A 23,718-nucleotide genomic window follows, 5' to 3' on the forward strand; every position below is an offset into this window, starting at 1 on the left:
GTTTTATCTGCCCACCTGGTGAGAGACATTTGAATTGTTTTTGACCATCACAGAGCATATGCTGTGGACATTCAATTATAAGTCTTTTTGCAGATATAGGTTTTTATTTCTGAGTAATCGTGGAGTGGAATTGTGGGATCATATATGTATATTTTAACTCTGTAAGTATCTGCCAGACTAGTTCCAAAGTGATGGAGTCATTTTCTGTTCCACCAGCAGAACACGTGGTGTTGTCAGTCCTTTTAATTTTAGCCCTCCAGCTGGTGGTAAAAAACTTCTCCTTGTGGCTTTAATTCACATTTCTCTGACGGCTAATGATGGTGAGCAACTTTTCATGTGCTTATTGTACATTCCTATATCTTCCTTTAAAAAAACATCTCTTCAACTCACTCATTTATTAAATGTGGGTTTTTGGTTGTTTTTATTATTAGATTGTAACAATACTTTATATACTCTAGATACAAACCTTCTGTCCAATGTATGTATTGCAAATACACTCTTCCAGTCTGTATGGCTTGCCTTTTCATTTTTTACTAGTAGTCTATAATATAACACTGATTTTTCTTAGAGACGTTTTGTTCTGTAGTAATTCCATTACAGATTAAGTTGTTTCTGTAACAGTTTCTTGCAATCCTTCCTCATCTTTTTTATCTCATTACTTTGTTGTCTTTTGATCTCACTATGTTACACTGTCTCAGCCTGTTGCCTTCGCGTGGTTTTTTACTATTTTTTTAATAGAAGTTATATCTCGTATCATAATTGGAATGCCAGTTTGCTGAACTTGTTTGGGGTCTAGTAAATTGACTTCCAAGGCTTGTTCTTCCTCTGAGTCCTTAGAACAATGTTTTCTTTGACCTTTATTTTGAGGTTTTTTGTTTTTTGTTTTTTAATAGTGTTCATGGCTTTCCTCTCTGCTATGTACTGACAGGATAAAGTCTATGGATTTCCCTGCATTCCATTCACTGTCTACTTATATGCTGCCTAAAACCCTCTCTCTGTTAATCACAGGAGAGGTTACAAAGCACACCGCTCCTTTATCCAGGCTCTGGTGCCTTCTTGCAAGTTGTCTAATGAACTTCTGGTGGGCTCACACAGGGTCTTTTTCTACCCTCCCTATGTGGTTCCGTGACATGCTGAATTGATTGAGTATATGAAATGCCACAGCCTCAAGCAGGCACTGATACCTGAACTCCTCCAGCCTCTGTGGCTGCCTATTGTGGTTTACTTGTGATAACTACACTTCCTCAGATGCTGTGTGGCTCTCCCTCCTCCCACTTCACCACGGCTACATACTTCCTCATTCATAATTTGGCTCTGCAGTTCAGATATAAAGGCTGTGTTTGGCAGTGTTTCTCAAACTTGAGTATTATTTGTCTTTTTAGAGGGGAAAAAAAAATCCCGATTCACTGGAGTTGACTTAAATTTCTTGTTTTAGAATGATATTTTAGAAAGTATAAATGGAAGACTGGGTATAAACTTTTACACAGTATATGTTATATTACATTATGGATATATTATTGATATATTATGATATATGTGATATGGTCAGTATATTTATTATTATATATTTCGATAATATTTGTTATATATGTTATTATTATGTAATAACTCTTACACATCTATAAAGCCAAAATCAAATATAAACTAAACATAGACCAAACTATTAAATCAATAAAATTCAAATTAGCAACTTAATTTAATGAAAAGATTATTTCGCTGAAATGAAATTGCCCCTCACTATAACTGTAGTGTGGACAGCTCCATGAAGGTTCTGTTGAGATTATTGTGCGTCTTCTACCCTGAGCCACACAAGGATCTTGTCCTCCACTGCTTTTCTTCCACGTGTTGTAAAGCTTTTGTTTACACAGCATACTATTATGTCATCTAGTCCTTATTCACCAAAAACATCATCCATATGTTCTTTTCTTGTTATCTTTCAATAATTAAAGCAGTTTTGCATGTCCCTGTGCAATCATATACACTAATGCAGATGTAAACTGTGAAATTGTTTACCAGTACTCAGTTATATCTGGATGATCCAGCCTGCTTGCCAAATCTGGCCTGCTACCTGTTTTTGTAAATAAAGTTTTACTGAAACATGGCCATCGCCTATGGCTGCTTTCGTGCTACAGTGGCAGAGCTGAACTATTGTGATAAAGATTGTATGGCCTGCAAAGCCTAAAATGTTTATTAACTAGCTTATTACAGAAAAAAAGCCTTCTGACCCCTTTCGTATCTGTCTATAATTGTCTATTTGAAGATTATCAAAATTAGAACAAGAATTGATTTTAAAATTTTCATGGAAATTTTTCATGCCTGCAGGAATATATCTGAGAATCTTTTTTTCAGAATTAACCAGTTCAGGGCAGAGTTGTAATAAAGGAGATGCCTACTGGGATTTGCTTATGTTCATACCACTTACACTTACGTGATATCATGGAGTAGACTTTACCAATTCAAACTGAGAAAGGATTGAGTGAGACAAGGAAAAATACTCATACTAATACCTAATACTGCAGTTCCCCTACAGACCACAGCTGAGGTTTTCCAAAGGACAACCGGAAAAGAGTACTAGCAAAGCTCTTTGCTAGTTCCAAAATGGCTATCTTGAGGATGGAATAATGCCTCCAAATTTCTGTGCGCTCCCTAGAGAAAAAGGGTATGTGGCTACAAGATGATACTACTTCCTTTCTAAGTTATGTTTTCTAGATTGTAGAGTGGTCTCCTAGGTCCTCCACTCTGTTGTGCACAATGCCCTTTAAAACGATGAGCTCCCCTCAAAAACATGAGCGGAAAACTGGGCCCCCAAGTCACAGTTGCCATCACAGTGACGCATCAGCGTGATTAGCACATTTGGCAGGCACCAGCTGATTTCTCGAAAGAAGCAAAGCACCTGGGAGCAGCATAATGTAATAAGGCAGATAACAGCAACAGAAATGACAGCAGCCTTTGGGCAGGGGACAGACATCAGAAGATGGACCTCTGAGCCCTTGCTACAGGAGGGAAATCATTCCTCTTCGCTCTTTACAAAAAGAAGGCTAATGGTTTAGATTGCAGCATGATGACCATCATAAGAATTTTATTAGCTCAGAAGTCACTAGCCTTTTTTTTTTTTTTTAACGTTTATTTATTTTTGAGACAGAGAGAGACAGAGCATGAACAGGGGAGGGGCAGAGAGAGAGGGGGAGACACAGAATCCGAAACAGGCTCCAGGCTCTGAGCTGTCAGCACAGAGCCCGACGCGGGGCTCGAACTCACGGATCGCGAGATCATGACCTGAGCCGAAGTCGGACGCCCAACCCACTGAGCCACCCAGGCGCCCCTCACTAGCCTTTTTTCAAGAAGGCTACCTCAAAGCTATCGATTTAGATTGGCTGGTTTGGCCCCTTTATTATTTAACTTCCCCAGCATAATTTCATTTGGGCAGATAGAAATGTTAGCTTGTATGTTACGGTTGGCCTCTGTTGCCTGCCAAAATGTAGCTCAACTATTATGCACAGAGACCCATTGCCCCCCAAAAGTGCTTTGTATGTAATAGGTGCTCAGTACTTGCTTTAAAAAATGTGTTCTGTATTATCAGATAGAAGTTCATGGAAGGAGCATTTAAAAGCACTACTGAATAGTAACAAAAAAGATTTCGGGGTCATTTCTGTACTTATGCTTCTGTTTAGAGTTTATGCCTTTTTTCCTAGGCTCAATAGATAATAAAAGAAAAAAGAACGGCACAACATTCTTATTTTTCCCTGTTCTGCAGTTCTTTTGTTTAGTTTAGTTTTATTTTATTTTTGTAGAGTCTAATTTAGTTTTATTTTTGTAGAGTCTAATTTAGTGTATTCCTACTTCCTAGATAAATAAAACATTCCACTTATTTTTCATGGAAAGCCTGATGTAAATGAATAAAACTAACCTAAGCTGCTTACAAAAGTAGGAGAAGAAGCATATGAACAAGAGAAAGGTGTTAAAAACTCTATGTGCCCTCGCATAGTATCTGATTTCATTTTTCTGTGCAAAAGTAAGAAACTGTAGACATTACTTCATCCTGGGCAAAATGCTACTCTGGCCTGCCCAATAGACTAAGTCTCTGACATTCTCTCTCTTGACTTTGTGTGGGGAAATTCCAGGAAAAAGCCAGGATTTCAGGGTCCAGACCCTCCTGTGTGCAATTGAAAGCCAACTTTCTTTCCTCTTGATGGCTCAAAATGAGCAATACTACTTAGACTGCTCCCACAGTATGCAACCAGGAATTACGTATAAGGAAATGATAAAGTAAAAGACGTTTAGGAATGGTTATGATTAAGAGTTTTCACCACAAAGAGAGAATGCAACGTAGAGAAAGCTCCTTGTTTCTAGAACTGAGGAAACTGTATTCTGAGCTAGCACACATACATATGTTTCAAAGGATAGGAGTACAGAGTGAATGCATTCACCTTTTTCTCTTTAGAAAGCTCCTGGTGATCGAGACAGTGTTGTGCTCCGTTACATCCCTCACTTTAAGGCCTCACATCATGTCTCAGCACTTTCTAAATCTTTGTCCATTCATTCTTTTCATTGTGACTTGCTTCTGACTGGCTCTTGCTTGCCCTCCTAGTGCTGTACTTACCATATTTGGCATACGGGAAGTCATCATGATGTCTTTTGGCTAATGATGATTACAACAGGCATGGACCAATTCTTTTTGCTATGGATTTTTGTCTTAGGCTTGACCTTCATGAATTTTCTCATGTGAATAAAGTTCTCAAGTGTACCTGTGACCATCTGCAGCAGTATGATTTGGTGCCTGGTTTGCTGACCCATTTTGTACTTAAGTTTAAGGGGAACTGGGTAATCTGTGTCACAGGTCAGAATGGTAGGTGAGATGTGGAATAACAAGCCTGGTGAAATGCGATGTATTCCTTTAGGTATTCGTTAACCGCGAGGGAAAACCTCAAAACCAATGGAGGTACTTGTGTTCTCAGTTCAGTAGGTGGCGCTCTTTTACCTGGTTCATAAGAATGATCTTGAAGGTCATTCTCTTCGGGGAGTCCTGTGCCGCAGGCAGTACCATGTTGCGGGGAAGGAAACCCGAAGCCCTGCTGGGTGGCATCAGTGCCTGAGAAGTGGTGGCATGACCTGGCACTTGGCCCTGGTTAGGCAGTGCCGGTGCATACCAGCCCAGGGCATTCTTACTGTCTCCTTTGTTCTGGTGCCAGTTCCCGCCCTTGAGCAACAGCAGAGAAGAACTAACGAAAGACAGTCACGCCATGGGTATTCAAGAGGGTGGCACTAGCTCATAAAACCAGAACGTGTAGACTCAGCAGCTCAAAAGTACTGAAAGAGAAAGGGCTGGGGTTTGCTGAAAGACCCAAGCACTGGACAGGCAAGCCAAGAGAGGAAGAGCAACCCAAACCGGGACCTTTCCCTCCTTTTTATTTATCTGTGATTATTAAAAAAAAAAAAACACAACACATATATAACCTGCGCATTGTGTATGGTGTGACTATCTCTTACACTTAAAAATACACATTTTCCTTTATACACGTGTTCCTATACACCTTTAATTTGTAATACAAAGATACTGCAAAATCATAAAATAGCTTGATACATGGAATAATTTGGGCAGGAAATTCTGAAATTAAGAAGAGGGGCTGGAGAAAAAAAAATCAGTCGTGAGGTAGGAAACAAGCAGGGGCTACAGAAGAATTGAGGAAAGAAACCCGATATGTTAAGTAAAAGCATGTATCAATCTGATGTTTCCAAATGCTTCATGTTATTTGTCTAACCTACAGTGGAAGGGTTTAAAAGATAAAGTGAGAGCTTTTAATAGGAAGAATTTAAGTGCCTGTTTTAATTTTCAGGGAAAACAATAACTCCTTAAATAACAAAAAAATTCTGTGAGATGTTTAACTTTGCAAAGATAAATTATCTGCCTTTGCCTCTAGAAGCAGGGTGGTTGTGGATGGGGTGGCTGTATTTTTACAGTGTGTTTTGTATTTCCAAGACTCCCCTAAGAATAGGATAATGACTTTCCATATATTTTGTATTTAATTTACTATTCGTGGGCATAATTGATGTGTCAAAATGACTACAGTATCTTAATTTTCTTCTGGTTTTCTTTTTATAAAAGTGATCTTCCCAAATAATGAGCAAGGTTTTTTACAGGCTTAGTGTAAAAAAGTTCTTTCTGCTTCCATGGGCTGATTCCATCAAATTCTTCCTTTTTCCTCTTTCCTCTTCCGATGGAGGAAGACTGAACCTTTAAAACTATTCATAGGACGGTGTCTTAAAATGTGATAAATAAGAAAATAATTAAGGGAATTGTTTTAACACTCCAGTTATAAGAATTTTTAAAACTAAACTTTGAACTGCCTCTTATGATTTAAAAAGTGACCTATTTCAAATCCTTATCATACCTACAAAAAATACAATCATCTTCAAAGAAAATTTCAATTCCGTTCTGGACATGAACAGGTCTATTTGGATCTTATAGCAGCTGCTATTGTGATCATAAGAACAATACTTGATATGATGTATCTGTCTTACTCGTGAGACCATCGGAGTATAAGAATTTTCCACCCTTAGTAAGTTCCAGTTTGAGGAGGTGGTGAAGGGGTATTCAGGAGCTTTCTGAGGAGGCCCAGAAGGGAGGCAAGATGGGTGGCTGCTCAAGCCTGCTTGGTTAGGGAGTGCCACTTCCTCTGGACCCCTTCCTACCTCCCCCCTCCCTGTTAGTCTTGCTAATGAATCCGGCCTGGCCGTGAAATCATCCAGTGGTGTGATGGGCTTCTGGCCTTTGCAGAGGAAAAACTCTGGGTTAATTCAAGTACAGCGTGTTCTCTTTGTTTTGCAGCTGGTGTAGCAAGGGAGTCTAGGGCAAGTGGATTGAATCAAAAAGGAAAATGAAGGCATTCACTGTCTGTTTCATCGAGGATGGCTCATTTAAAGTAAACACCATTTAAATAGTCTCCAAATGGCCCATTCTATATGAAGTCATACAGGATGCCCCCTTTGGGCTGTCATTCTCCTTTAAATGGATCGCTTTGTGTGCACTGCGTTTTAATGCCATTCAACCTTAAACCCCCATATGTGGGCCTCATCAGGCCACAGGCTTTGGTGCACATGTGGCAGCCATACCTTCAACATTCTTTGTCTCTGTCTCCAGACAGTCAGCCCAAGCAACAGGGGGAGGTAGTTGTAAAGACAACAGCAGTTAACATTTCTTCAACACTTATTATGTGCCAATTACTATGTCGAGTGATTTCTATATATATTATCTAATTTAATCCTCACATAATCCTATGAGGCAGATACTATGATTATTCCCTTGTTATAGATGAGGAAACTGATGCATAGAGAGATTAAGCAATGTGCCCAAACTGGTAAGTGTGGCTCAGGGAGTTGGACCCCAGCAGTCAGATTCCAGAGCTGGAACTTAATCAATGGACATATTCAGAAGAAATAAGCTCTCATCAATTCTCTTTGCAAGGTAGGCTTATCCCAAACAATAGATAATCCAGAAATTATTTCTCTTTGTCTTTGGAATGCATGCTCTGCTTTCTGGGGCAGTATTTCCACCTTGTTACTTGCATTTTTTGCCGTTGGGTTCGAAGATGAGATCAGGTATTCCTTGAGCAGCTAGCTCCCTGTGGCAGTGGGCAGTCTTCATACAAGATTGGGCTCAGTGGAATAATCCATTAACAGACAACCCCAATGAGACTTTTCTACCAGACATGCCCTCATAGTAAGAAACTAGTAAAAACCTCCCCCAGAGAACTGAAAGCGTTCAGTTGTCACAGCAGTCGCTCCAACATTCACCCAGGGTTGGGCAAGAAGCCCAGGGCTGGACAGCTTTGGGGAGCCTCTGTGAAGGGTCCAACAAGGGTCTTTGGGAAACGCGTTTCTAGCCAGTTTTTATTTGGCCCAGCGCATTGATCCGCCCCTGTTTAACCATCACTTGGTAGCCTAGAGAAACTTTTTTGCTGTTAAGGCTCGAAATATGAAACAGTTTATTCTAAATGACCTCCACTAAGTAAAGGAACTTTAAGAATCTTAAAAAATGAAAAATCCTGAGGATCATATAGAAGAAAATCATCTTGAACATTTAAGATACGGGTTTGAGTGATATTTTCAATACATCCTGCCCCTGCCCCCCAAATCCTTTCTTTCCATTGTTTAACTTCAGAGAAGACTACAAGGGAGCAGTGGCAGTTTGGATATATTTTTGCTGGGCTTGACTGAGGTTCTGCTATCACTTTTGCTATCTCACTCCCAAACTTCAGGTCGTTTAAGGTTTCTGCCCGAAAAAAATAAAATAAAATAAAACAAACACATTGATCTCTCCCTCTTCCCTGCCACATCTCTTTATGGCTTCCAGTGCCCTCCCCACATCATCTCTAGGATACAGACATTCCAGTAAAGGCCCTGGGACAGGATGTGATTGGGCCCTCTCTGTGACCTTGCATAGCATCTAGCAGAAACCACTTATTCCATTAGCACTGTTCTCTCTGGAAAGCAGTTCTAGTTCTTGCTGTTTCCAGAAGCCTCCTCTTGCCCATGTGCCAGTTGTATGGTACAAGAACCAAAGAGACAGTAAACATCAGATCAAAACTTCAATGCAGAGCGTAGGGAGAAAGCCTGTTGTGTACACGGTTTCCTCTCTTTTCCCTCTCAGCTTTACTGAGATATAATTGACATATAACATTGCTTACGGTGTACAACGTCATGATTTGATATCTGTATATACTGCAAAATGATTACCACAATAATGTTAGTTAACACATCCATCACCCCATGTAATTACATTTTTTTTGTTTTAAGAACTTTTAAGATCCACTCTCTGATCAACTTTCACATATACAATACAGGATTGTTAACTGTAGTCACCTTGCTGTACATTACACCCTGTGAACTTATTTATCTTGTAACTGGAAGTTTGTTTCCTTTGACCACCTTCACCCATTTCTCTGCCACCTCCCCTGCCCCCCAACCCCTGGCAGCCACCAATTTATAATCTGTCTCTGTGAGTTTGATGATTTTTTTAGATTCCACAAATATGTGAGGTCATTCAGTATTTGTCTTTCTCTGTCTGATGTGTTTTACTTAGGATAATGCCTCCAAGGTCCACCCATGTTGTCAAAATGGCGGGATTTCCTTCTTTTTTTATGGCAAGTAGTATTCCGTTGTGCGCGTATACTTCACTTTCTTTATCCATTCATGTGTCGATGGACACTTAGGTTGTTTCCATGCCTTGGCCTTTGTAAAGAACATTGCAATGAACATAGGAGTGTAGAAATCTCTTTGAGATAGTGATTTCATTTTCTTCAGGCACAAACCCAGAAGAGGAAGTGCTGGATCGTATGTTAGTTTTATTTTTAATTTTTTTGAGGAACCTCTATACTCTTTTCCACAGGGCTGCACCAATTTACACTCCCAGTAACAGTGCACAACAGGCCCCTTTCTCTGTTCCACATTCTCACCAAAACTTGTTGTTTCTTGACTTTTTGATAGTAGCCATTCTGGCAGGTGGGAGGTGATCTCTCACTGTTGTTTCGATTTGCATTTCCCTGATGACTAGTGATGTTGAGCGTGGTTTCATGTACCTGTTGGTGATTTGAATATCTTTGGAAAAATGTCTATCCAGGTTCTTTACTCATTTTTAATCGTATTTTTTGCTGTTGATTTGTAGGAGTTCCTTATATGTTTTGGATATTAATTCCTTATCAGATAGGTGGTTTGCAAATATTTTCTCCCATTCTGTAGGTTGCCCTTTGATTTTGTTGATGATTTTCGTGGGTTGTTTTATTTTTTTTTTCTGTGCAGAAGCTTTTTAGTTTGATGTAGTCCTGCTTGTCTAGTTTTGCTTTTGTTGCTTATGCTTTTCATGTCATATCCAAAGAGTCATTGCCAGTGCTTTATTCTTAGAAGGACTTTCTAATAGGTTAGTACCTCTTCCTTATCTCTAAATTGCCTCTTACTTCTGAGTTGTATGTTATCATTTCAGTATAACCTTAGGACCAAAAATATTGTTCTTTTTTCATTAGTTGACTGATTATTTTTATTTTTTTATACTAAAAAGGCACATATTCAAAGAGTGAAATAGTTCTATTGGGTTTATTATACTCCTCCCCAAAATACCTCTACTGTATTTCTTCTGTTTCAGAAGTAACCCCTTTCACATCTTTTAGCTGATTATCTGATATATATGTCCATGTTGTTCAGTAAGATGCAGGACTGTTCAGGGTTGATCTTCCCACTCTGGCAGGTGAGGATTTAGCTCTCTCCATGCCCTCGTAACACACATACCCCCTTCCCCAAATCCCGTCGTCCCGATGTAATAAATTTCATAACCTTGATTAGATCAATGTTCTTCACATCATTATATCTATGTTCTTAGAAGCTGAGTCTTGTACAGCTTTGATTATGTTATTGTTTCTGTACAACATGTTAGTTTTTCATGGCGTTAATCATTGTTTTATTGTTTGTTTTTCCTATTTGCTTAGTATTTACCAACCCCAGAGGTGTTGAAAGTTGTTTCAATCTTCTAAGGTGCTCGAATACATCAAGTTGCCTATCAATTTCCTCCTGAAGCAGTCTTTCCCAGGGTCCTGGAATCTGCTGAAGAGCTGGGTTACCCTCTCTGCTGGGCGCATAGTTGGCGCCTGGGATCACCCTTCTCCATTAGTCTACAGATTCCCTGTGCTTCTCTCTTGTATTGGCTTGTCTGCCTTCCTCTTGGTTTACTATATCTTTGTGAAGCATATTTTACATACTTAAGTAGCTTCCAGAGAATAGGATACGTGGGAGGTGAATTTTTTGTGAAACTGCATGTCTGAAAATGTCCTTATTATATGTTGATTTTTTTTCCTTCTTTTTGGAAGCTTGTGGAATCTTGTCTTTGTCCCTAGGGTTCTAAATTTCAAAATGATGTATCTTGATGTGGATTGATTTGTATCTAGTGTCCTGGGTTATGTGCCCTTTCAATCTGGAAACTCATGGCCCCTTAAATTTGAGGAAATCTTCTCAAATTTTTTAACTGATGATTTTTTTTCCCTTTCTCTTTTCTCTGTTGTCTTTTTCTGGAGCTTCTATTACTTGGATATTGGGCCTACGGAACTGGTTTCTATTTTTCCCTCTTTTTTTTTTTTTTTTTCTTCTTTCGCTACTTTTTGGGAGATTTCCTCAGCTTTCCATTCCATCTCACACCTTTATTGAATTTTTCTTTTCTTCTATCGTGGTTTTAATTCTCTTTACTTTGGAATGCTCCTTTTTTATATTATACTCTTCTTATTTCAGCACTGCAATACTTAGCAGTGTATACTTAGTGGGTATATGTTTGGTGTTCTTTGAAGTTTTCTTCTCCTCACAAGACCACTGACCTTCAAGTTGCTTGTTTTCATCTCTGTTTCACGTCAGAGGCTTTCTAGATGTCCTGGAGGTGCTTGATTTGTCTGTAGGCATTCAGGAGTAGGGACTAAAATACTGACCGGAAGCTCTGTGCCCACGTAGGGCTTCTCAGCTGTGAGCTAGCTTCACCATAGGCTGATCATAGGACACCTCCAACTTAAGTCTCCTTAGTTGCCTTCTCTTGGGCTGTTCAGCTTTTTCATTCCTCTGCCTGGAGGGTAAAAGACTGATTGCCTGCACTCTGGGAACCAAATGAGAAGCTGGCTGGTGGTCTCAGCATCTGATATGTGTATGTTCATCTAATCCCATTCATTTGCCTTCAACTGTGCCGGTTTCCTCCCTTCTTCCCCACCCCCACCCACAGCCGCCCCCAGTCTAGAGGCCTTCTCTCTTACTCTCTATAGAAAACAAATCTCCAGTTATTTGCTGGGGTGTTGTGGGGGGCAGTGTGGGGGGGGAACTAGCACAGGTGTGTGGAGTAGGGGAGTCCATCTGGGGATCTAAGCCCTTCTTAGATGGTCATTCAGCCAGGCCTGCTTAGTTTTGTGCTTCTTCCACCCCCAGCTTTCTGGGGTTTCTAGAGGATAAAATGAGGTGGCTCTTGTCTTTCTCCATTGCCAACTCAGGATTCAGATCGGCTGCGTCATTAGCCCTGCCTCCATCCGCATGGTAGCTTCCAGTATTTTGCAGCTCCTGTCTCCTATTTTATTCTCCCTGTTCTTCTTGGTGTATGGATTTTTTTTTTAAATCCTTTTACGGGGTGCCTGTCTGGCTCAGTCATTGGAGTGTGCGACTCTTGATCTTGACATTGTGAGTTCGAGCCCCATGTTGGGTGTAGAGATTACTTAAAAATTTTAAAAATCTTAAAAAAAAAATCCTTTTACTGTCCTTTAATTGGGCTTTGGGAGGAAGCAAAAGTAGCTTCATGTGTTCAGTCTTCCATTTTTACCTGAAAGCCTCACCATTGCTATTTATCGAATGCCCAGTGTCTGAAGTTTTTAAAAGGAAAATTCAATGGCCCACGGTAAACACTGCAAAGTGTACATCACAGAAAGCATGACCAGACCACAGCCCTTTGATTAAGAGAATTTTGTTAGTCAAGATTTTTCTTTTAAACCGAGGCTGTTCCAAAGATTTAGTTCCTCACCCACAACTCCTTTCCTCTTCTTTCATCTCCAGCCTCCCCTCAACCTCTCATCGTGTTCAGTCCAAACTGAAGGTCTTCATGGAAAAACCATGGGGCGGCATCAGGTTGCAGGGAATGAGGTAGTTAAGGGAAGGTAGAAAAACGAGGGAGGTGGGCTCGGTGCAGCGTGTCCTGCTGAGTCCATGTCATGCTGTTATTAGGTCTGCTGTGACTGTCTCTACCCTCTTCTTACTGGCTGGGGATCAGAGCAGCTGTTCTCTTTAAAGCTGTGGCTTTCTTTCAAGCTGAGTAGAAGCTACACACATCACCGGATTGGCTCCAACATCACTGGATTTGGTTGTCTCTTTAAAGAGGAGTGTGCCTTCAGCTTCTTAGAGTGGCCGTTCTGACTCCAGAAGCAGAATGAACTTACAAACAGGTTTGGGAGCATGGCTGCCTCTGTGATGGGTTTCCAGTAGTTCTGAGTGTGCCCTTCTATATTCTTTCATCAAATATCTCCTCCAGTGACTTCCAAACTTCATGTCCTATCATACTTATTCAAACTTGATATCATAGTTTTTCTTTATGTTTAAGCCTTTGTTTTCTATTTAAATTTTTTTCTTAAGATTTTATTTTATTTTGGGGTGCCTTGGGTGACTCAGTCGGTTAAGCATCTGACTTTGGCTTAGGTCATGAATCTCACGGTTCATGGTTTGAGCCCCTCATCGGGCTCTGTGCTGACAGCTCAGAGCCTGGAGCCTGCTTCAGATTCTGTGTCTCCCTCTCTCTCTCTCAAAAATAAACAAACATAAAAAAAAAGATTTTATTATTATTTTTTTAATGTTTATTTATTTCCGAGACAGAGACAGAGCACGAGCAGGGGAGGGACAGAGAGAGAGATTACTTAAAGATTTAAGTAATCTTTACACCCAACGTGGGGCTTGAACTTACAACCCCAAGATCAAGAGTTCTGTGCTCCACTGACTGAGTCAACCAGGTGCCCCTAAAATTTTGTTTCTTTGGATCTAAGTTGGTAGTTTCAGGGGATAATAAATAATGACCCCTCTAGCTTTTGGAGTTTCAAATGAGTTGAGAGACAGAGAAGACAAGCATAGGGAGATCGAAATCTAACCTTTATTATTGATTTTTACAGGTAAAAAAAACACTTTGAAAAATGTCATGTTAGGTCTGCTGGCCAATGTGGGCATGTTAACTATTTGACTCTGAATTTGACATCTTATCCACTCACTGATCATATTGGACAATCACAGGCCACTCCATGAGTGTATGGCCCTCTAAAACTTTTAACAAGAATGACAAAGGGGCGCCTGGGTGGCTCAATTGGTTAAGTGTCCAACTTCGGCTCAGGTCATGATCTCACGGTCTGTGAGTTCGAGCCCCACGTCGGGCTCTGTGCTGACAGCTCAGAGCCTGGAGCCCGTTTCAGGTTCTGTGTCTCCCTCTCTCTCTGCCCCTCCCTGTTCATGCTCTGTCTCTCTCTGTCTCAAAAATAAATAAACGTTAAAAAAAATATATTTACTTTAAAAAAAGAATGACAAGAATAGCTCCTGCAAAAGAATTAGTATGGGGCTGAAAGAGAGGCTAGGGCTATTTGAGTAATGGAAGTTCCCTACATGGAACATGAGGAAAGGAGAAGTGTGTTCCATAACAAGAGGTGATATGAATTCTCCTTAAGCACATCATCAATTTATAGCAGATGCTCAGGAAAAAAAAAAAAATACTGTATTAGATCAGGTTGTAGGGTGCATTCAGATATCAGAAACAGTGAAAGCATTTTCCCATCGTAGAAGTAAGAAGTATAGTGTTATAAACTATCAGTCATTTGTTTTTTTTGTAAACACCTTCACTATGTTTTGGCCTAAGTGGAACACACACCCTTGGCTGGGGTGGGGAGCCTCAGCTGAAATTCCAGGCCTGTTACAAACTAGCTGGGAGTCCTTGGCTCCCCTGAAACTCTCTAGGCCTGGTTTTCATCTGCTCCTTAAGGAATGGGGGAGGAGCCCAATACCTGAACAGATAAAAAGGATAAGGGATAAACCTAAGCTTCCACAGCTAATTAGTTTCAGAGTTGGGACTAAAACCCAGGTATCTTCCTTCCCTCGTCTCTCCATTCTCTACCATATCCATTTTAGATGGACTTAAATTGAATTTAGACAAAATAGTTTAGCAGCACAGTAGTGATCATTCATGTGTTCATTTCTTCATCTATGTATTCAGCAGAGCATCTTTTTTTTATGCCAAACACTGCTCTAGGCAATATGTATGAACAAAAGATGTTCTTGTTTCTATAGCAGCATACAGCCTGTGCCCTTTATGTGTTTGTAGCCCTTACGTGACCATCTCAAGTGCCACCCTTTATTTATAGCCTCACTTGAAGTGCTTCAAACTGATCCCTGGTCTTTAAGGAGATACAAACTTCCTTAGCTGCCCTGAAACCGTCATCCCTCTAGGCTCTGCCTGAGAACTGCAGTGATGCCCCTTCAGTAGATATGACCCATCTCCAGGAGTAGCTCATGCCATCTTATCACACAAATTCTTTAAGTGCCTAAAGCGAAAAGGTACAGAGTGACGTCCAGAACCATTCATTGGCCTCATTATGGATTTTCTCCTTCTGTTTATAGGGTGCTCAAGCTGGCATTACTATGTAACCATGCCGATGCCGGCCTCCACCTTCACAATCGCAGTGGGATCCTGGACAGAAATGAAGCCAGAGACCTGCTCATCCAATGATCTGGCAGCAGAGAGATCTCTGTCACCTTCCGAGGCTGACTTCAGGTTCGTATTTGGGAACTTGCTGAAAAACAAACACTTAAGGGAGCAGTATGATGCATTTATTCCAAGCACTGGGAATGTGAGTCATCCCTGCTGAGAAACTAAACCAAAATATGATTAATCAAAGCAGGAAAACCCTACTGGGAGGGAAAGGGAGTTGAGAGGCAGAAATGTGGGCATATTGTTTATGCAGAAAGAAAGAAAAGAAAAGAAGTATATATGAAATCTGCTGTGAAGTCAGGTGAAATATTTTTATGTGTTTGGTTAAGTCAACAGAATCCTCAGATTCAATGCCTTCCCTCCTTCTACACTTTTTAATTTTGGTTTTCAATGCCAATTTGGTCAAAAACACAATAAAGAGGAGTTGCTTGTCTGCTGGATTACTTCGTAGGCCACTCTACTGTTTTCGTTCCAAGGACTGCTGTTAGCAGTGCGTTTGTAGGGGTGGCCCTCCATCAGTGGGGCTTGTCAGTCTGCTTTGGAGCACAGGACACAAGGTAGCTTGTCACAAGGTCATGGTTACAAGTAACCTCCTGGGTTAGGACTCCATTAACTTGAGTAGTGATTCCTTCTTTTTCAATGTGGACCAGAGAAAATCAGTTTAAAGTGTTTAAAAATCAGCATAGGCATTGGATATTCACTTGCAGCTTCCCCAGACCTTCAACTGTTTCTAGCTTTGAGAACCAAAAGGGACAAAGGGAATGGACATAGGAGGTACGAAGTGTCCAAATTGTGCATTATTGCATCATGCTTCATTCCTGGGACTTGTACACCCAGCTTAGTTTAACCACTTTTCCTGTTTATACACAGTCACTATGTCCAGTACCTTCTGGTAGAGAAAGCCCAGAGTAAACCAACCAAGATACGCTTTTAGTGCAAATTCCCTTGTGTTGGTTGTGTTTTGCCATGTTGTTTTCACTCTTACTGCAGCGGTTGCAGTGGTGGTTGGTATTGTTAGGACATAAAGCCATTGAGCCCTCTCCTATGACAAGCATGCCTTACCATTTGCATTTTGCTTTTTGGAGGAATAGAAGGGATTTCCACTTCCTGCTTAGTAACTTGCCTATTTTGGACTAGTCTTCCCTGAGCTATACACAGTATCCTAGATTGCTTATTGGATTTTACTTATGCACTCTTGGGAAGAGGAGAGTTGTGGATAGAAGTGACACATATTACTTTCACGTGGGAATACTTACTTGCACGTGAGACCCTTTCCTGCCACTGAGCTCAGAGTAGGCCAATGTGGCCTACTCTGTTTTGGGTGGCAAAATTTCTGCATAGGGAGGACAGGTGCTCTAGAGAGTTAGTGCGATCCTCAGTGGACTTGTTAGGAGCAAGAAATAAACTTTTTTCTGTGGTTAAGCTACTAAAACACTGAGGATGTTTGTTATTGCAACATACCCTAGCCTATCCCAAAATGATAGAGAAGTCATTGGATGCTTGAAATCAGGAAAAGTCTTGACTTAAATGTCATCTTGATTAGTCCTGAGGATAAGCCTATAAGATAGATAGGCTTTATTATCTCCATTTTATAGATAAAGGTATTGAGGTTTTAGACAGCAATATGTCCGTGTTCATATCTCTACTGAGTTACAACACCTGGATTCCCATCTGGGCTTTATCCCCTATAGAAGTGATTCAGAATCTTTCCTGGGGAGTTTTAAAAACTGTGTATAATGTCCATGCCTTACTTGGAGTCTGATCCACCTTCCCACCTGGAGAGTCACTGCCATGTCTGAGTCACTCTTATTGATTGGAATGAGTCGCCTTAGAACGGAAGACAGAAATTGAGAATTCTGCCTTTGAGCATGAGGGTGCTGTCCCTACTGGTTGGGTAGGTTTCCTGGGGCAAAGCTGTACTGTGCTTCTCTGTAGAATAAAGACTTTGCTTGGGGTTGTCAAATTCTTCATGATGAAGAAGCACTGTGCTCTTCACCTACAGCCTCAGGGCTGCTTGACTGTTAGAGGAGGTGTGCAGTTGAAAACCGTGCGCTGTAGTGCAAGGCAAAGAAAGACATTTGTTATTTTTTCCTTCTAGCCATATTCCCAGGGATACGAGGTTGGGGAGTGGGCAGGACCACTTCTTATGTGCTCTTTCTACTGCCCATAGCAACAGAGATGGCTTTTCACTTTGTGCCCGTAATTGTGAAGGAGGAAGCCATGGCCATTTCCATTGGGCATTCTGGGAAGAGATGGCATCTGAAATTCCCGTTGGGGTTCAGGGGAAGGGGATGTTGTCCTTTAGAGTTTACAGCCAGCTGAGACACCATAGAAGGAGAGCACAGTAAAGGTTTTGTTACTGACAGAAGCTGGACTTGGGAATACTCAGGTATACAGTCACAGTGGGCTTTCTAATACTCCATTTCCAAACTAGACAAACTTACCCGTCCAGTTACCTGCCTACCTGGACTGCTTCTGGCCTCCACAACACAGATACACGCAGCCTGCCTCTTGGCCAAAAAGTACACCGTCTGTGGGCAAGCAGATAGGAAAAGAGGCAGCCCAGAGTGGCCAAGCCAATCAGAGCAGCTGGAGAGAGGTCAGAGGTGCCACTCCAGGGGAGCATGTCCTTGTGTGGAGAGGCCTGAGGAACGGAGTCCTTCCCACACTCCCTTCCATGTCTGACATGCTATGACTAAGTTTTCCCTTCATTTATCACTGTGCTTGTCTATCAAAAATGTACTGCTGATAAAATAATAGCTTGCATTTGCTTAATCCTTCCCTGGCTGCGTGCTTCATGTGTGCTGTCTTTAGTCATCAGAGGGTAGCTTTGTGTTTTTATCCATTAAATCTCTGGCTCCATGCTACGTTTGCCAACAAAGGTACTCTGAAGTGCCAACTGCAACAGTGTTTTCGGTTATGTTCACATCTGGTCCCCTTGCTTTCCCCACCCCCCTCTTCTACTTCAAACCTTCCCAAGACCACCAGTTCAATGCACGTAAATGTAACTTTTATAGGGACCTTATATACCACAGGCTTTCATTTACCTAAAGTGTTCATCTGGGTCCCAGAAATTTGGCCAAAGTATTGGTCACTGAACTTTTGATCACTGTTCATGTGGGCTAAATTATAGGAAGAACATTCCCTCTTCCAACTCAATTCCACACGTGCTCCAGCCCACTCTGGGTGAGCATTTTCATAAATACGTTAATTAGAAGGCACTTAGGTAAACCATTGAAAGTTTTATTAATTTTCTTCGGCTGCAATATAACCTTCTCTGGCCACAGAGGAATCTTTTTATTATGTTTAACCTCTGGAGGCCTTTGTTAAAGCATTGTCTTCGCTTTGGGCCCATACAGTTTAAGCATGACACGGAAACTTGGATAAAGTCCAGAGGAACTCAGGAAAAATGATTAAAAGCGTGGAAAATAGGCACCACAAAGAAAAGGCATTGAGGTTGCTCATCCTAAAGAAGGGAAAGCTTGGGTGGGGGAAGGGGGGAAGCAGTTTTCTTTAGAGTTGTGGGTCTGTGGAAAGTTGCCTTGTGAACCTAGCAGAGTGAGGCCCTATTTCTGTGTCTTTGGAAGGCTAGGAAAGAACGAATGATATATAAATCATAGGGGAAAATGCCAATTTCCAGTACACGCTTTGCTTCAGAGAAGCCTTTCCAAATCTTCTTGGCTTGGTTTGATTTCTCCAGCTCTAGCTCCCTGGTATATTTCAGCTTTCTGGCTTTTATTGTACATCCTGCATTTTGCTTTGCATTATACGAGAATTCCCCTAGGAAATGCATCCAGCTTTCAGATACGACTGCATCACTGCGTATGTATTGTCATCATTGCCAACAGCTCACTGGTGGCTGGTGGTGGCATTTTGAACACTTGTGATCTTTACGGTATGAAAGCATCTACTCTGCTTGCTAAAATATGTTAATAAATTGTCCAAACATCTTAGAGTGTCGTTGTATGTACCAGAATTTTAAATTTTTTCTTCCATTAAAACTGTAAACTCTTGGGGCGCCTGGGTGGCGCAGTCGGTTAAGCGTCCGACTTCAGCCAGGTCACGATCTCGCGGTCCGTGAGTTCGAGCCCCGTGTCAGGCTCTGGGCTGATGGCTCGGAGCCTGGAGCCTGCTTCCGATTCTGTGTCTCCCTCTCTCTCTGCCCCTCCCCCGTTCATGCTCTGTCTCTCTCTGTCCCAAAAATAAATTAAAAACGTTGAAAAAAAAAATTAAAAAAAAAAAAAACAAAAAAAACAACTGTAAACTCTTCAAAGGTAGGGTCAGAAATTTATTCCTATGTGTATACGTGGCACACCTTTGGGGTGCCTCGAGTAGAGCAAGAATGCAGGAAATCATTACTAAATGATTGAGTTGAACTGTCAAAAAAGGACCTGCATCCCTAAGGGAAATTTTGGTGATTCCTTTTGAGCCTATGACAGGGAAATGTCTTTGTCAGCTAGTTTCCATACATCTCATTCTGGAAACAAGAGGAGGACCAGAGGAGAACCTCTGTAGGCAGTGTCCAATCTTGTGATTCTGAATAAAACCTGGTCACTCTTCTTCCTTGGAAAGACCTCATGTGAAATGATTTCAGCCCAGGAATCGCAGGAGAGGGAACCAGTGGTCTGGTTCCCATCATTTATCAACCTAACATTTATTTCACCAGTTCTTCCCACTCTTGGCAATATTAATGGGCAATATCGACAAGGAGGAACAGGAAACCAGAGAACCACAGAGCAGCTGAGCTCAGCTTCTAGAAAAATCTAGGATCCAAATTTACTCAAGAAGATTAACGGAGTATGTGGGGAAGGAAGGTCGGGAGGGAGGAGCTTGTGATGACTCACAATGTGATGAAAAGAACAGTTCTTATTCCTCAGGAATGCTGTGTGGATTAATTGGGATAATGCACATGAAGTGTTCAGAACAGTTCTTGGCACACAGTGAATGTTCAATAGCAGTTGTGGTAGGAGTTATTGTTTACTATTCTTAATTCTCATCAGTATGGATTATTTATAAATAACAATCAAGCATTACTATTAATCTTTAACTATTAAAATGTTTACCCTGATTATGAGCCTGGGCACAGGGAATAGCTATTTACAAATGCTTGACTTGTTGATGATACTAAGAGTGGGTTGGAGCAGGCACAGCTATAGAAATGAACGGTCGAAGGTGAGTGTGAGAAGAAGCATCTTTGAGTTCATACTGCTTTCATAGAGGACTATTCATGACTTCATAAACGTACAATATGAAGAGGGGCGAGGGCCTCATGTGGAGAGTTGTCAGAGAATCACAGTACCAGAAGAAACCTTGGAAGCCATGTTTTTTGTTTGTTTTTAACGAAAGTATAATTAACATAAAACAAAGTGCACAGATTTTAAGTCTGAGTTTTTGCCAATTGTTTACACCCTAAACTAATAGAGGACGTTCCAGCATCCAGTAGTTCCCTCACCTCCTTTCCAGTCAGTTCCTCCCCTCCCCCTGCAGCCATTTTCATGAGACCACATTAGAGACGAGAAAGGGGCCCTGGGCACTGAGTTGCTTGCCTCACATCACAGTTAGCCCGTGTGAGAACAGCCACTGAAGCCCAGCTTTCCTGATCCCAACGTTGGAACTTATGTGTGGCCTTCCCTGATGCCACGTACATTTTTATTGGGAGAGCCTTAATAGTCTCATTTATCTATAGGTTGATTACCTTAAAGTCCTGCATTTTCTCCCAGGCTTTGATTATTAAAAAATGGTGCTAATACACACAACTGGAATAACCTTCATTCCCCCTGGCTAGTGCCGTTCATGTCCAGAGAGAATTTAACTCACCTTTTCTCTTCAACAAGTTGACTTTTTTTGATACCTCAAATTATTTTCTGATCTTTCTTGGCTGCAGGAAATAGTCTGGCCCCGTGGTATGTGTCTAGATAGGCCAGTGGAATGCCTCGTTGCGAAATTGTGCTTTGACACATAGAATTTAAACTTATGCCCCACATTTGTACTGAAGATGCCTCCGCACCTCCAGTTTCTCTATTATTTAATGTGCTCTGAAAGTTTTTCAGGAAGTGTAAGCTTTAATTATTATAGCCCGTTGTGTCCCTATGTAAATATCTTAGGTGGTTAACTCAATAAATGGCTTTCTTTTTTATTTTATTTATTTAGAGAGACAGAGAGCACGTGAGCAGGGGAAGGGGGTTGGAGAAAGAGAAAGAATCTTAAGCAGGCTCCATGCTCAGCGTGGAGCCCGGTGTGGGACTTGATCCTACTACCCTGGGATCATGATTTGAACTGAAATCAATAGACACTCAACCAACTGAGCCACCCAGGCACCCCTTAATAAATAGACTTCTTTACTTAATGAGACCTTTGAATGTATACACCAGTACAGTACTTGTCATTAGGTGGACATTTGAAGCCTTTTCAGGTAAATGTTTACCAACAGGCACCTTTAGTCACTTTCTCCATAAAGCAAGGTTATCAACCCAGGGGCTTTGGCTAGCATTCAATGTCAATAATTATATTCTCCCTGTTGCCTTATCCTGGCAGAAGTGTTTATGGGTCTCCACCCATTTTTCTTACCCTCAACAACGGTAAAATGTCACTGGTGCTGGAAGCTGTGTTCTATGCACCAAGCTGTGGGAGGGCAAGGCTCATCTCCATAGCTGTGTGGATCTCCTTGGGCAGTGCTGGCCTTGGATAAGTGAAAGCCACTTCAGAAACTTGGAGAGGAATTATTGTTGTGGCCTGACCCTATTGGGACATGCCAGCATTTTAAGGTTTTTCATTATTCACTGTGAATCCAACAAGCACCCATAGGTAAAATTGTAATTTGTAAATTAAAATTAGAGGGGTTTTCCATTGTGTTTGAATAAAGGACGTGCTAACAGGCAAAAAAATAGAGTTCCCTTTGATGTGGGTTTCTTTGGGTAGATGAGTTCTCTCGAGGCCTGTGAGTCAAGTTCTAGGAATTCTTTTTCAGCTCCACCTTTGACAGAATAACTGGCAGCGATCAGATGGTACAGGCTGAGCTCTGATCTGTTTCCTTAAAAGGTTGATTCTGTTCAATTTGTATCAAAAGTGGATTGGGGAAAATAAAAAAGTGTCTCTGTATTCCATAAGAGCACAACTTCTGATGGCTTTTAACATGAGCATCTGGATTACTTTTTTAGTAAAATGGACTGGGTTCTTTTGAAAAGTCGAAACCTGTCCTGTCATTTGGTTCATTTTTTATTCTAGGAAATTCTAGAATGGGATCTTTAATTTGGCTTTGCACCATCCTTGCCTTTCTAAGTTATGAACTGTTTCTGATTTGGAGATTTTTTTCCATGGTGATACTTGAAAAGCACATTTCTGAGGGGCAGAAATTTTGCTTTTTATTTTCGGGAGGGGGTTGTTTTGTTGTTTTGAGGCTTGGGAGGTTTTCCTTGTTTACTCTAAAATAAGTAGGAAAATCTACTTTCACTTAGTTTAGATTGAAGCTACTCGGTCAATTCAGCACATCAATAAGTATTTTGACCTATAGTTTTTCACTGCTGCAGAGAAACAGACAAGCCAAGAATTCCATTGAACTGTCTTGATCGTGAGCCCATCTGAACTGCCATCTCTTAGAAGTTGTGCATGTCTGTGAGAGTTCCCCACCTCCATGGCAAGAATAAACCTGATTTACCATAAAGTGCATCTATTTATTTCGTGTTGTTCCCAGGTATGTTGGCATTTGTGGTCACATGGAATACCCCTGCCGCTTCCAGAATCCTTCTGCCACCACCCAGGAAATTATTCCTCATCGGGTCTTTGCCCCAGTGTGCCTCAAGGGTGCCTGCCAAGAGACCCTTCTGCAACTGGTCCCTCCTTGCCTCTCAGCAGCACACCGTGTCCTGGGAACACACCCGTTCTCCAGGCTGGACATACTCATCGTCCCTGGCAATTTTCCGAGTCTGGGGATGGCCAGGTACGTTGTTCTATTGTGGCACTTGGATAACATGCTTTGGACATCCTTTGACTATTTCTTGCTTTCCCTGGGCTCTGTCAGGGCTCCGTTAGGATGGAAGGGCCACAGTTGCTCATGCTTGGACATCTCATTGCTGCCTCGAGGGACAGTTTGTGTGTAGCCTCCACCACGCGGGAGCCTTTGGGTGTCGTGGGCTCAATCAGCTGCTCTGAAAATAACAAGCTCACATTGTTGCTTGGATTGAAAACACATTGTGCCCCCAGAGTGATGTATGTTGGATCGTGGCTGATGAGTGACTGGTTAGCTTGTGGTGAGAGCATAATGCTAATGGGCCCAAGGTCACAACTCTGGGCAGAGGAACACAACTTAGTTCCTGGGCCACAGGCTGCTCGCCTAATCCTGACCAGCTGTCTCATCCATTCTCGCCATTGGTCATAAGGGCAACGACTTGAGAGCCCCTGTGTCAGAGAGACTGTGGATGGATCAGTGTAAATCCATCACCACTGCTGGAAAAACAGCTCAAAGCAGATGGCTTACCGGGGGG

At 41.5% G+C, this 23,718-nt stretch overlaps 1 protein-coding gene across 8 annotated transcripts in view; it reads left to right on the forward strand.

Annotated features, from left to right (window-relative positions):
* Positions 1-23,718, forward strand: part of AOPEP (aminopeptidase O (putative)) — a 340,428-nt gene that overhangs the window by 54,026 nt on the left and 262,684 nt on the right. For all 8 annotated transcript variants that reach the window (XR_007458796.1, XR_007458785.1, XM_049634244.1 and 5 more), the window contains exons 4-5: positions 15,148-15,301; positions 22,929-23,174. Coding sequence is in view for 6 of the 8 variants with exons in the window: in XM_049634244.1 (XP_049490201.1) it covers positions 15,148-15,301; positions 22,929-23,174 (400 nt within the window). In the remaining 2 variants the exon portion in view is untranslated. The remainder of the gene's footprint in view (positions 1-15,147; positions 15,302-22,928; positions 23,175-23,718) is intronic.

This window comes from Panthera uncia, chromosome D4 (genome assembly GCF_023721935.1).
Source record: "Panthera uncia isolate 11264 chromosome D4, Puncia_PCG_1.0, whole genome shotgun sequence".
NCBI classification, from domain to species: Eukaryota; Metazoa; Chordata; class Mammalia; order Carnivora; family Felidae; genus Panthera; species Panthera uncia.